General features: G+C 46.7%; 1 protein-coding gene across 6 annotated transcripts in view; it reads left to right on the top strand.

The window, feature by feature from the left end:
- DOCK11 (dedicator of cytokinesis 11) overlaps positions 1-13,317 on the top strand; it is a 77,543-nt gene that overhangs the window by 9,510 nt on the left and 54,716 nt on the right. For all 6 annotated transcript variants that reach the window (XM_086850164.1, XM_086850162.1, XM_086850165.1 and 3 more), the window contains exons 2-6: positions 7,140-7,256; positions 7,479-7,568; positions 8,249-8,331; positions 9,162-9,231; positions 11,444-11,539. In XM_086850164.1, coding sequence (XP_086706290.1) covers positions 7,140-7,256; positions 7,479-7,568; positions 8,249-8,331; positions 9,162-9,231; positions 11,444-11,539 — 456 coding nt within the window. The remainder of the gene's footprint in view (positions 1-7,139; positions 7,257-7,478; positions 7,569-8,248; positions 8,332-9,161; positions 9,232-11,443; positions 11,540-13,317) is intronic.

Genomic DNA, 13,317 nt, shown 5'->3' with positions numbered 1-13,317 from the left:
TCTCTGAGGGCTCCTGAGAGGTTCAGCCACCCCCTGGCAGTGCAGAGCAGGGGAGGAGTGGAGCACAGCAGCCTTGTGCTGCTGGCACTGCATTTGGAGCTGGAGCACAGCACACTCTGGCACATAACTCCTGCATGGAGATGGGAGTGTGGACTCTGACCCACAGCCCTGCCTAGTGAGACCCTTGGCAATGATGTGTTGCTGTCCTGCTGCCCCTGGAGGGCTGAGCAGAGCCTTGCTCTGAGCTGTGTTAGCGCCTGATCGCTCCCTGGCAGGGCCCTTCTCCTCACCAATTCCTTCTTCCCTTCCTGACTGCCCATGGGCTCCTCTCCTGTCTGCAGTGCACACCTTCTCTGCCTGCCCCTCTTGGCCTGCCTGACCCCATCTCCTGCCCTCACAGCTACACTGCCCAACCTTTGCACAACTCTTGCTTCCCATGATGTGGCCCCTGCACAGATCCATCCCCAGATGGGTAAAAACCCCATCCCCCATTCTACCCTCCTCAGCTCCACCTTGGGCCGGCTCCTGAGACCCTCCCCTCTCCATGCTTCCCCTGATTCTCCTCCTTCTGCTGAGCTTTTCCTCCCTTGCCATTTCACAAGACGCTTTGTGTGTTCGCATGCCCACCTTGCAGCCCATCCCTCTCACCTGTCCCAGGTGCAGCTGTGGTGTCTCAATGTTTTGGTGTCTTCAGCAGAGCCAGGATTCCTGTATGGACATTTTTCTTGTGTTTTTAAGCTTCCTTTTTTCTGGTAAAAATAGTTTTGACCTGCTCTTACCCAGCTTTGTCGACTGTTTTTCATCCTTGAGGTTTTACCATCGTGCTCCTGCTACATCCAGCTGAGTGCTGGGTTTGCAGCAGGCTCGTGGACACAAGCTCCCCATCACCTGCTGAGAGCTGCCTCATTGCCTCCCTGCTGATTTCTTCCCAAAATGTGGCTTTGCTGAGAAGCCCACAAACCTCTTGGCATCAGCAAGGCTGCACTGTGTTGCCATATGTGCTGACTCACACTGTCTCCCTGCTTGTCCTTCCTCCCCTGCTCTCTGTTCCCACCTCTTCCCTTCTCCTGGAGTTTTGAATTCAAAGTCATTGGGGCACAGACTTTATTCTGGCTTTGCAGAGGTTTATGGCAGTTCCATAAACATTGGATGGCCAAGCCCAGAGTTTATGGGTTTTCATTATTCTTTCTTATGCCCAGCAGCCTGGAATGATGACTTCTCTGTGAATCTGAGCTTCTGTAAATTGAGCTCTGTAGCCTTTCTGCAAGCTTGAGTGAGAGTGTAAATGGGATCAGATGGCAGTGCAGGAACTGAGGGTGGAAAAAGTGAGGAGTCACAAATGTGATACTAAAAAAAACCCAAAAAACTCTTAAAGACCACACAATTTGAGTTTGCCCTGACCTGATCTTTGAATCCCTGGCTATGGAAAAGCTTTTCTGTGGATAGAAATTGCTCAGTTCCATATGCCCATATGGTTTGCCAAATGAGTTTGCTCAGTTCCCAGGCATCATTTGAATTCTCCCATGTACAGTCAGGTTTCTTGAACAAAATAAAAAAATGGGGATTTCTCTCTGCTGTTTTTGAGGTATCCTCACATTTCCAGCTTGTGCATCGCAGTGGGGAGTGGTCCCTCTGCCCTGGAGTGTTGCCAGTCTCAGAAGTGATGTGATTTTAGCTGTGACAGGTGTGTCCCAAGGGTAGTTGTATGCCTCCATTTCCCCCTCTTTCAGCTATTAATTTTCCAAATTGATTTTTCCTCTCTGTGTATTTCACCTACTTGGCCCTTTGGTATTTATTTTAAAATTTGGTCTTCTGCTTGGCTTTCCATGTAGGTGTACTACAGGGTTGCAACAGATGAGGCAGCAAATAGGCTGTAAGATGGTTGCTCAATTTTGGGGAACAGTGTGCATGCTGAGATAATGAGATAATACATTTATATACCTACACGTGATCTGTTCTCTTCCTCCTTCTCTCCTCAGCTGCTCTAAACAACCAGCACTTCTGAACCTCATCTCATTTGTTGTCTCTTGCTGTTGTGTGGATGCACACACTGGGTTGGGCTTCATTTCTGAGGATGTGGGGAAAAGTCACGTGCTGGGGGCTGCTGAAGCTGCAGGTGTTTCAGTGGAAGGCCTGGGGGAAGCGTTGTAGGGCAGGGTGTATGTGTTAGTGTGTGTGTTTGTGTATGTGTTTGTGTGTGTGTGTGTTAGTGTGTGTGTGTGTGTTAGTGTGTGTGTTAGTGTGTGTGTTAGTGTGTGTGTTTGTGTGTGTGTTAGTGTGTGTGTTTGTGTGTGTGTTTGTGTGTTAGTGTGTGTGTTTGTCTGTGTTAGTTTGTGTTTGTGTGTGTTTTTGTGTGTTTTTGTGGGTTTGGGGCCGTTGGGGCACGGGAAGTGAAAGTCAAACGTGGTGCAGCTCCAGTGCTGGGCTTGGCTTCCGCCGGCTGCTGAGGACTTGTGTCCCTGCAAAGGGACCAGAAATTTGGTTACACTGCAGCCAAACCAGCCTGGTTTGTTATTTTCTTCTCTGGATATTGTTTTAAATGAGGGCTGAACTGATAGGACTGAAAATGCAAAAGCTTACTCACAGATGTCCTTTGGCTGTTGCTTTAAAAAAAAATCCCTAAATGAAACATTTTTCATTCTGTATGTGCATATAACTTGGGTTATATCTGTTGTAATTCTGGGAGAAACGGATCTCACAAAAACATTAATCACATCAACATTAATCAAAAAAGCGGTGTGTTTTTATGGTATTCAAATGCAGAACACAGGAGGGCAGGTGGCTGCTGGTTTTTAGGTACTAAAACTTTAAAATAGAAATGTTCTTTCCAATACTTCTCTACAAGAATAAGCTGTCATTGTGAGCCTTTGTTTATAAAAGGAATAAAAGCAAATAAAAGGAATTTTACACGCTTTGTAAAATGGATGTGGGAAGGCGCCAGTTTAATCTGACTTAAGTATCCTGCTCTTTGTTAATGGATAATTTTCCTGCTAAACCTTTCCTTTGCTCTCTCTCTGGTGGTTTCTGTCCTGGGGAGGGTTTGGGCTCAGGCTGGCAGGGCACTGAGGACCTTGCTTGGGTTTTCCCTCATCCTGGGCTCTGTGCTTGCACTTGGCCAGAGGCAAAGCCTGGTGCTGGTGTTTGTGGGCGTGTTTCTCCTGAGGTAATTTCTCTGAATGTCCTGTTAAAATGCCAGTGTTGTGCTGGGGAGTCCATAGTCCAGTGGCCAGGCTGTTGTTGTGCAGGTGGAGCTTGTGACCCAGCACAGGCAGGGGCTCCAGCAGGGCACACACAGCTCTCTGTGCCAGGGAACAGCAGCCCTGCGGCTGAAGGAGGGACAGAAAGAGCAGTGTGTGTTTTCAGGAGCAGGCTGGGGTGTGGGGCTTGAACCTGGCCTTATCTGGGAGGGTGCACTGCTGTCATGTTACCTTTGTTAAAAACTCTGTTTGTTTTTCTCTGAGAGAGTTCCCTTGTTTTTTATCCCAGCACAGCGAGCTTTGGGCTGGATGCTGCTGCAGGGTGTGCTTGGGTGCAGCACCCACAGCAGCCACAGGAGAGGACAGCTCACCCCAGCCTGTCCCTGCTGTGTTCTCTGGAGCTCAGAGGAGCTCAGGAGCATCACAGTGCAGTGTCTGCCTGCCCTGGATGAAGAGCCGCTGCATGTGTGCCACAGAGCAGGATGCCTTTGGCAGCACTGCACGTTTTTTTCTGAAGAAATGGATTGATTTTCTTGCTGTACTGGCAGCATTTCTTTGTACTTGGGTATTGGCTTCCTCTGAGGAGGAATTTGTGGTTTCTAAGACTCTAATTACTTTAGTGTAATAGTTTTTCCTCTGCTTTTGTAATGACTTTGGTGGGTGCCATCTGCTGTTGTGACAGTGCTGGGCAGTGTGATCTGAGCCTGGGGTGGTGTGGGGTATGCACTTCAACCTTCAGGAAAATTAAGACTTTGAAATCCCATTTTCAGCATTTAAAGCTTTATCTCCAGCCTTTCTGGACTGATGGGAGTGTGTGGACTCAAAGGGTCAAAAGGGCAACAAGTATTTGGGATGGATCCCTCCTCACTCCATGGGTCTGTTTGCAGGGGCGTGAGCGTGCCTGGCCCCACTGGGCAGCCTGCACAGCCCAGGATGGATGGAGGAGTTTGTCTCCTCGATGGCAGGCAGGAGCCAGGCCACATCCTTCCTTGAGCAGCTGCTGTGCTAACAAACAGGCTGACCTACATCTTCTGTCTTTGCTTTAGAGAAGTGTCTGTGGTTCCTGTCATGGCCTGGGGCAGCCGGGGCGATGTGCTGGGTGTGAGCACATCACACATGGTCAGTGTAACACTGAGTGCAGGGAAGGGAGGGCTGCTGTGTGCTGAGACAGGGGATGTGCACACCTTGGGGAAGAGGAGCCCGAGAGACTGTTTCTGAACAGCTCCAGAGGAGAAATGCCTGTCTGGGTGCTGCACAACCCTTCTGGATGCCACTGCACATCCCTCTGTCCCTCGGGCATCAGATGTGTGTCACAGGGCCTGGCACTGGTCTGTCAGATATAGATCACAGCCTGCACCACACATTTTTTCCAATATCATTACATCCACCAGACTGGAAGGGCTGCAGCAAAGTTGAAGGTTTTTTTTTTTTTTGATTTGTTGTAGGCAGTGCTCTATGCGTTTTCAAGCATCTCATGTGAGGATCTGGGATGTTTTTCAGCTCTTACCCTTTAGCTGTCATTGAATCCCCTGAGGATGAGTGCCAGGACTTTGTCTTGCTGGTCATCAGAGGTATCAGATCTAGAAAAGAAATGTCATCAAAGCCCCAGCTTTTTAAAAGGACAGCTTTAGAAATACAGTCCTAGTTTCAGGACCATGTTGCAAAATAAAAAAGGACTAAAAGTACTGTGTGATTGGAAGACTTTCATTCCCAAAGAGATGTGGAAGGCTCATAGAGGGACTCTGATTTACTGTTACAGCTGCTGCAGGGTGAGGTGAGAGGAGCCTGGTGCGGGTTCTTGGGGTCATGGCCCTGCTTTAGCCCACCAAGGCTGCTGAGTTTTACCAGGATTGCTGCACTGAGTCCGAGGCCAGCAGAGAGCTGTGTGCCTGCTCTGTGGGGCCCTGCCTGCTGTTGTGGGGAGAACAAGCTTTGGGGGCCCAGTCCTGCAAATAGATGTCCTGGTAATTCACATTTATTTGCAAAGCTCGGCAGACCTCCAGAAGTGCACAGCGCTATCCTGAAATAACACCGGTGTTTCAGATGATTAACCAAATTCAATTAAACATTTAATGAGCATGAGACTGTCTGAGAATAAATGGGCTCCTTTTCTCTGTCTACCTGTTGGTAGACAGAGAAATCCTGTTTTTCAGATGGACCCTCTTTTCTTATTAAATCCCAGCACAGCTCAGGTGTTGGATGCAAGAAGCTGTGTGTGTGCAGGGGGACTGGCGGCATTTGTCACCCCATTCCCAAATCCCTCGTGGCTGAAGGAACAGGCAGCAGCCCCTGGATGCTCTGGCACCCAGCCTGGGCTCTCTGCTGATTGACCTTTGTCTTTCTCACTGGTAATCTGAGGAGTGTGAGGTTCTTTTCAGGACTGTGCAAGCAGTAAAGCAAAGTTTTCAGAGAGTGATTAAGAAGGGAACTTTTTCAGATAACTGAGCTAATTCTTGCTGGATTTCTGCAGCATGGAAAGGAGACATTTAAAATGCAAAACTGTCTGAGGCAGCAGGTGTTTCATTAATGCATCCCAGATTCTCAGGAGCCAAAGGCACAGAACAGGCACGGGACCTTTGGCTAGGATTGGTTACGGAAGAGCAGTGTTGACTTCCCTGCTTATCTCATGTGTCACAGAAAATATTGGGGTTTTTTGGACTCTAGATGGTGTGGCTGTTTATCCAGTGGTGTTATGCAGTGCTGAGTTTTCAGTCCTCACTTGGGACTCATTTTTTTAAGCTGCAGGTTTTGCTGTGTTCAGCAAGAGACCTTGTGTTGTTCTCATCTTTAACTGCAGTCATGGTGAACAGCTCATCCCAGAAAAGCCATTTGACTGCAGGGTAACATTTGCTGCCCATGGGGAGAAGTATCTGATATTCCTCTTGCAAGAGTGGAGAGCCCAAGCATGTTGTCCTGCAGGGATGTCATGTCCAGAGGCACCTGGCATCATGCACTGCTGCAGGGGCTTCATAAACACTGGCTGTGGCAGGGCCAAGCATCAGGATTTTGATCAAGGTTCAAAACAAGGCAAAGGTCAGCATTTGGTTCCTGTTTTATTGTGACCTCTCCCATACAGAGTTATTGGTTGGCTTTTGATGTGAAGTTTGATTTTGACAATGTAGTGCTGGGAGCCCAACTCTTGCTCATGAAATCTGAAGTCAGGCTGTGCAGCTGAGATGGCATTTGCCTGCTTCAGAAGTTGTGTTTTTCTCATTTTACTAAGTTCTGCTTTCTAGACTTGTTACAAAGACAGAATTGGTGCAGTAGGGAATGTAATGAAGCTCTCCTAATAGTTTTTGCTTGTGACTCCCGGGATTTTTGGAGAAGTTCCTCTTGCTTGCCTGAAATGTGAGTGAGAATAGAACTGGGCTCTAGCCTTTGGCTGTGTCTGGGGTGAGATTTATGGAGAGGGCTTTCCTGTCTTTTCAGAGGGATGCTGTTTTTCCTTCCAAGGGCTGAGATTCCTGCTTTGGCAGTTGTAGCAGCAGCCTTGCTCTCATCATTCCTTGGGAGAGCACAGCTCTCATCCGCTCCTCAAGCAAAGCCAGCCCCCAGCTGGGCAGAGCCAGCACAGGAGCCTGTGTTCCTTCCAGGCTGTACAGATGAGCTGCTCAAACATAAAGATGCTGGATGTTGCAGCTGTTAAAGCTATGGCCTGTCCAGGAGGCTTTCTTGCTCCATTAAGAAATTAGAGACTGTGCTGAGACAGAGCAGCACAGTGCTTCATTTCTTCCTGTAGCTTATTACTTAAAGCTTAACCCCTCATTTCCCTCTCTGCAAAACATGCTCATCGGTGGTTACCTGCAGCACAGGAGTATCAGAGTGCTGAATAATGGGCAGTCCAGTGCTCACACAGTTTGAAATTAAGCACAAGATGTTATTTACTGGTTATTTTAGATGTTACATCTATGTAAATTTTTTCATCATCTGTTTTTCCTGCAGGAAAAAACTAAAGTGGTGGAACCCTTGGACTATGAGAACGTGATCCTTCAACGCAGGGTTCAGATCTACAGTGATCCCCTCCGGGACCTGCTGATATTTCCGATTGAAGATGTGTCTGTGAGTCTGCTCTGGCTGTTCCCCGTGTTTGAGGCTCACTCGCCTCCCGTCCTGCTTACCTTGGAAAATTTCCACCATTAACCACATGTTAATTTTGGCTGCATTACTGACACATAAAACCAAAATGATCCACTGGTGATTTAGGCCCACCACATTTATTTAAAGTGAGTGTCAAGCCCTGAAGAAGGAGTTTGTGATGAAAAAATGTTCTTTTTCCTGCAGATCTCAGTCATCGGCCGACAGAGAAGGACTGTCCAGTCAACGGTGCCAGAAGATGCTCTAAAGAAAGCTCAGAGTCTCTTTGTCAAAGAGGTAGGTGCAAAGCCCATGTGACACCATGCCTTCAGCACTTTTTACCCTTGGACAGGATGCCCAGCTGTAGCTCCTGATCCGCAGCATTGTGGATCACTTGGCTTTTCCTTTGTGGGAAGCACTGCCCGACCTGCTGCACAGGAGAGTTCTCACAGGTATCTCATCTGCAAAGTGTCTTTGCAGTGGATTTTGTACACAGCCAAGGTGTGTGGCTTTGCACCACCTGCCTGTCAAGGAGGGCATTCACAGCCTTCCTGGAGCATCTGGAGTGCTGGGTTTGTTGTGAAGTGCTGCTCTCCAGGACCATTCCCTTCAAGTGCAGTGGAACAAAAAGCGATGGTCGGTGTCGAGTTAGACGTGCTGTGTTTGTGAGGACAGAAAACTTCTGCTTTCTGGAAAATGCTCTCCTCCCAAATCACTACTCCTTTTTTAGAGCCTTGGAGTGATGCAAATACAAAATCTGTAGCTGTGTGGCAGGCCAGATGCTGTGTGATTTTTGTCTCTGTGCTGAAATGTTCCTCATGAAATTCTGCACTGCTACATGAAACAAGTGGAGCAGCCTTGCCCACACCCCTCCCGCTTGTGCTTACCTCACCCAGCAGCGTGTAACCTCTCAGACTGCTGCTGGGCTTTGTTTTGCTTGCTGTAGCTTTCTAAGAGCTGTATTGTTTTCCTTTCAGTGCATTAAAACCTACAGCTCTGACTGGTTTGTGGTAAACTACAAATATGAGGAATACTCAGGAGACTTTCGGATGTTGCCGTGGTAAGTGTCGTGCTCCCTTGGAATGCTGATGTGTGATCACAGGGCTTAGCAGGAGCAGTCTGCCCTTTTCCCTGCCCTTCCCTCTGCAGGTTAGAGCCAGAGGTTTGTGTTGTCATGCCATGCCCATGTTCCCATACCAAGCAGGTTCTCCACGTACCCCCAGTACAGAGAGGGTGATGTGATATTGCTGCTGGTGCTGGCAGTGCTGGGGAGTTACATGCTTGGAAAGGCTGGGCTGTGCCAGTGCTTCCAGCTCCAGAGCTAATTGGGTTTTTCAGACAGGCACATACATCTTGGATTTCTGCTGGATTGTTATTTTCTCTGTGATGGTGCCTGCTCTGCTCTCACTGCCCACACTCTGGGACCGGCCAAGGCTGCTTGTGTGCTGGAAGCTTGTTAAATGCTTTTTCTTCTTAATTGGATGTAGTGGGTCTGTTCTGAGGGTCTCGAGGGGATGTGAAGCAGCAATGGAGTCATACTGTTGATCAAATAATGTTAAAATTGTAGTCTGATCTTGCTTCTTTTTTTGTAAAGATGGAAGATAAACCGGAGTGCTCTCTCTCTTTGTTCCATAAATGCAAGTCAGCAAAAGCTCTGCAGAATCCAACAGCTATCAAGAGAAAGCTAATTAGACTGCTTGTGCTTAATTTCCATGAAATGCACTCAGAACTTAGCTTTCCCCAGCTGTAAGGAGCTGAAGGTCTCTTGCAATTCATCTTCTGTGCTCTGTAGCTGCAGTTCAGCTGCTGCTTCTGGATCCAGCATCAGCTGCTGGCTCATACGATGCTCATGTTCCGTTCATTAAACATGAAAATGTCTTGTGATTTCAGCAAATCCTTTAGGCCAGACAAGATTCCAAGCCATGTGTTTGAAATTGATGAAGACTTTGAAAAGGATGAGGTAAGGAGAAGGTTGTTTTTTTGGGTCTTTTTTTTAATGTATTCCTGTTAAAAAGCAGGGATACATTATAAAGTTAACTTCATAAAGCAAAGCTAGAATTCAGTTCCTAGGAATGGTTTTCTGGTGAGATGCTTTCTGCTGTGAAAATGGGATCAAAAGTGAGGCAGTGACTTATTTCAGAGTATGACAAGATAATCTCATGGAGCCAAGGGTCTCCTAAGTTGTCTGGAAGATTAGTCATATTTCTCATGGCTTTTCCCCTTGAAACAGAGCATCATTGGAAGAGGAAAAAAGATAAGCCAAGTAGTTACTAAGGAAAACTCTTCATGTCCAGAACTAAAACTGGGCAGTCTGTTTTTCAGCTACACTGTGATTCTGGGGTTCTCCTCTTGGAAAGTTTTGTGGTTTACCACATTCGACCCAGCACGCTGTCAGTGTGCCAGTCCTGCTCTGTACATTCTGTGCCAGTGCTGGGAGGTGTTCACTTCCTCTGGAAGTTGGCATCTGTGCCCAGCTGGGGTGGGGAAGATTTGCAGCCCTGGAGCTCCTCTGTGGGGGTGAGCTGGGGGTTCTGCCAGTTGGGACATCCCAGACCTGGTTATTTTGGGTGATGCAGATACCACATTTCCTGCCCATGCATATCACATTTGCTACAGAAAGGAATGGGCAGTGTTTTCCTGTTTCAAGTACCACGTGGAGATTAATCCATGCACGTGACATTAGGAAGTTTTTGTTTATAGAGGGAAGGGTTTAGCCCAGCTGTTTAAAATTCCCATGACACCAATATGCTGCTGCTGAGGAACTTAGAGGTAAAAAAGGGAACTTTATTGCAGAGCTAAAGGTTTGGAGGGGCTGTTTCATGCACATTTCTCAAATTATCAAGGTATGTCCCAGCACACCTCAGGGCTGGACTGCATTGGCTTCTTTATAAATGGAAATGTTTTGTTAAGTTTGGCCTTAATCTTTTTTTACCTGTGTTGTTGGTTTGCATTACATCAGTAACTTGAGGTGCTGCCTCTTAAAAAAACATCTGCTCTGGGCTGGAGACATTGCTGTGCACTGTTATCAGCATGCTTCCACAAAAGCAAAAGGACAAAAATAAGCTATCAAAATTTGGAGACCTTTCTTCTTTTGGCCAGTGCCCCAAATACTCAAACAAGGGAAGTTACTGAGGTTTGTTGTGGAAGAGTATTCCAAGCGCTTTCACAGATGTTTTGACGCTTCTATCTTTTGGCATGGCCATATCTAAAGGATTCTGTTACAATTTCCCAACAGAGCATTTGCATTAGAATTGTGTAATGGAAATTCAAGTAAAAGAAATATCTTAAATGAAAAAAAGGTGAACCATTATAAAGGAGAAAACATAGCTTGTTTTACCCAGGGAAATAAAGTGTCAGAAAATGTACTCTGGAAGTGTGACATGAAAAGAGTGAAAACCTGCCCCTTTGGATGCAGCAGGCTCTATAAACCAGCTCTCTCATGAGGCTGCCTCTGCTGCTGAGTCACTGGAAGCCCTAGGGTGAGATTTTTTCATCACTTTGGGCTCTCATTTCTCTCCCTAGTGGAGGTCATGGTTAGGTATGAATGGAGAGCCATTCTTTCTTTCTGGGACCATGGGACTGGAGCAAATGGAAACCCTGTCTGGTGTTTCAAGAGCAGCCTGGTTGGGTCACTTGAAACTTTGTGGTTTGGTAAATGTGAAATCAGCCAGTTACATTTCAGTTATTTTACTGGGGTTTGGTGGTTTTTGCTGAAATATAAAATGTGAGGATGACAAAAAGAAATGACAGAATAAGTTCAGAGTTCTGCATTTTGCAACTTCCTAAATAGACCATCTTTAAAATTTCCATCTTCCTCAAGTTTTGAAATTCTGCATAAGAACCAACAGGTTCATTGCCTCATTGCAAAATCACTGTGCAGCCCTATCAGAATAGATGTAATCTTTCTTTTTCCAAAGGTGACCCAATCTAGCCTGTTTTTCCCCTTTATTGGAAAGGAATATCCCTGGTTTTTTATTATTTTTCAATTATTTTTTTTTTTGTGATAGCACTGTATGCATAGCTGTACCTGTTGCACATACATTCTACATGTATTGCTGTAGTTAAAATGGTATTGCTTTCCAGGGTGGACAATTCCCTTCTTCCAAGGGGAGTTTCCTGTGGGAAACAGTTTACCTGACCTCCTCTTTTTATCACTGTTTGCTGTCTTTCAGGATTCCTCTTCGCTGTGCTCCCAGAAGGGTGGTGTGATAAAGCAGGGCTGGCTGCACAAAGCAAATGTCAACAGCACCATCACTGTTACCATGAAGGTGAGTTTGGTCCAGTTACTCATGAACGAGGCGTGAGGTGAAGTTCAGGCCACATCTCCAAAGCTCCCAGGAGCACAAGGGCTGGGTTTGGATGGGCATCTGCCCCTCTTGTCGCCCATGGTGGACTGGAAAACCCAGTCTGGCAACAGTTTTTGACCCTCTCCTTCCCAGCATGTAAGACTGATGTGAGTTGGGCCATGACAAGCAAGCTAACCAAAAAGGTGAAGCATCTTCTGGTAAAGCAAGATGTTTTCTGGATGAGCAGCTGAGGCCAAGGAGGGGAAGGCAACTGGGATAAGTGAAACAGCTGCACTGCAAAGACAGCTTTCTGAATTGATAGTTTCCTTGCTGGTTGGAAACATGTAGAGAGGCCAGCTTTAAAATAGAATGATAAATCTTGGCTTTCAAAGCAGGGGTGATATTACTGCAGAGATGTAGCATTACTGACCTAAAAGCACCAGCTGCCTGGAACAGGAGACATCCTGTTCTCTGCTCTTTGTAATCCAGTGTGACACTGCTTAGACTGTGCAGAGATTCTTACTAGTTCTGCCACAGGTTTTTGCTATGGCAGTGAGGCTGTCTGCTGTCTCACCATGGAGCTCCCTTGTTACAGCACAGAGATTGTTGAATGATGCCCAGTGGTACAGCTGAGGGATGGCTGCACCAAGGCTGCTTTGTGAGGATGTATTAAATATATCTCAAAAAGCCCAACTGTTCCAAGGCTTGATTCAATGAGTTATGCTTTCTGGAGAAGTGGAACAGGACTGTTCATAGGGCTAATTTTAATTTGAGTTTTAAAATGGGTTTGAAGGTGATAGAAAAGGATTTTCTGATCCTCTGCTTTTCTAAGCAAGCTTAAAGCAACTTTTTTCCCTGAAACTTCTGGAGGCAGTATCATTCATGCTCAAAGTAATCAGTTGGTTCTGGTCTAGTCTGAGCCTCTGGTGGTATTGGTCTCAGTGGCCTGCTCCTCAGACCTGCCTCTCAGAGAATTATCTGAGCTACTCCAGGCTTCAGTTCAATTAATAAGATCCAGAGTGAAACTCTGCTATTGAAGTACTGAGAATCAGTAGCTGTTCTCTGAGCTGTGTTTTACAAAACACCTCTAAGGCACATGTGAGAAAGCTGAGGACTTCGACCATCATCTTTCACCGCTTGGAGAGGCTGCTGTGATGGGTCCATACTGTGAATGCTGGTTCTTTGCTGAGCTCTTGTGTCTCACACTGTTGCTAAGCATGTGCAGAGTATGTTCTGTGGAGAGCTGAACCACAAGCAAACTCTCATTAGGCTGAAGATGCCACCCTTTACTTCAGAGCAACCTTTCCTTTGCAGAGAATTGCTCTGGTTTGGCTCAATTCTCCCTGTCTGGTTTGTGTTGGTGGCCTGCACTGCAACATCAGGATTGTCCTTCTGTCCTTCTCTGCCCAAATGCACTTTCCCAGTTCTCCAGCCATCCCTCTGCAAACTTGGTGCTCACCAGCAGCACCCGTAGCCTGATCAGAGGGGGATGTTCCCTCTGCTGACAGGTTCATAGTATTCATTTCAAATGATCATCATCTTCTGACAGTGATTTCTGACAGCAGTGCTTGCACGGGGGGCAGATCACAGGAACAGTGTTTGCTCTTTGATTCTGCATTTGCTTTTGAGCAGAGTTCAGCAAAGTTTAGCATGAAATCCATAACCACGAGGGATATCAACCCTGTAATATCTAGAGAGAGATCTGTCATGGGTTTCTGTGGCATCCACTGCCAAAATTCCTGAGATTGCTTCAGTGAAGT

The sequence above is a fragment of the Cyanistes caeruleus genome, chromosome 14 (genome assembly GCF_971803275.1).
Source record: "Cyanistes caeruleus chromosome 14, bCyaCae1.hap1.1, whole genome shotgun sequence".
NCBI lineage: Eukaryota > Metazoa > Chordata > Aves > Passeriformes > Paridae > Cyanistes > Cyanistes caeruleus.
This window is presented reverse-complemented; position numbering and strand designations above follow the sequence as displayed.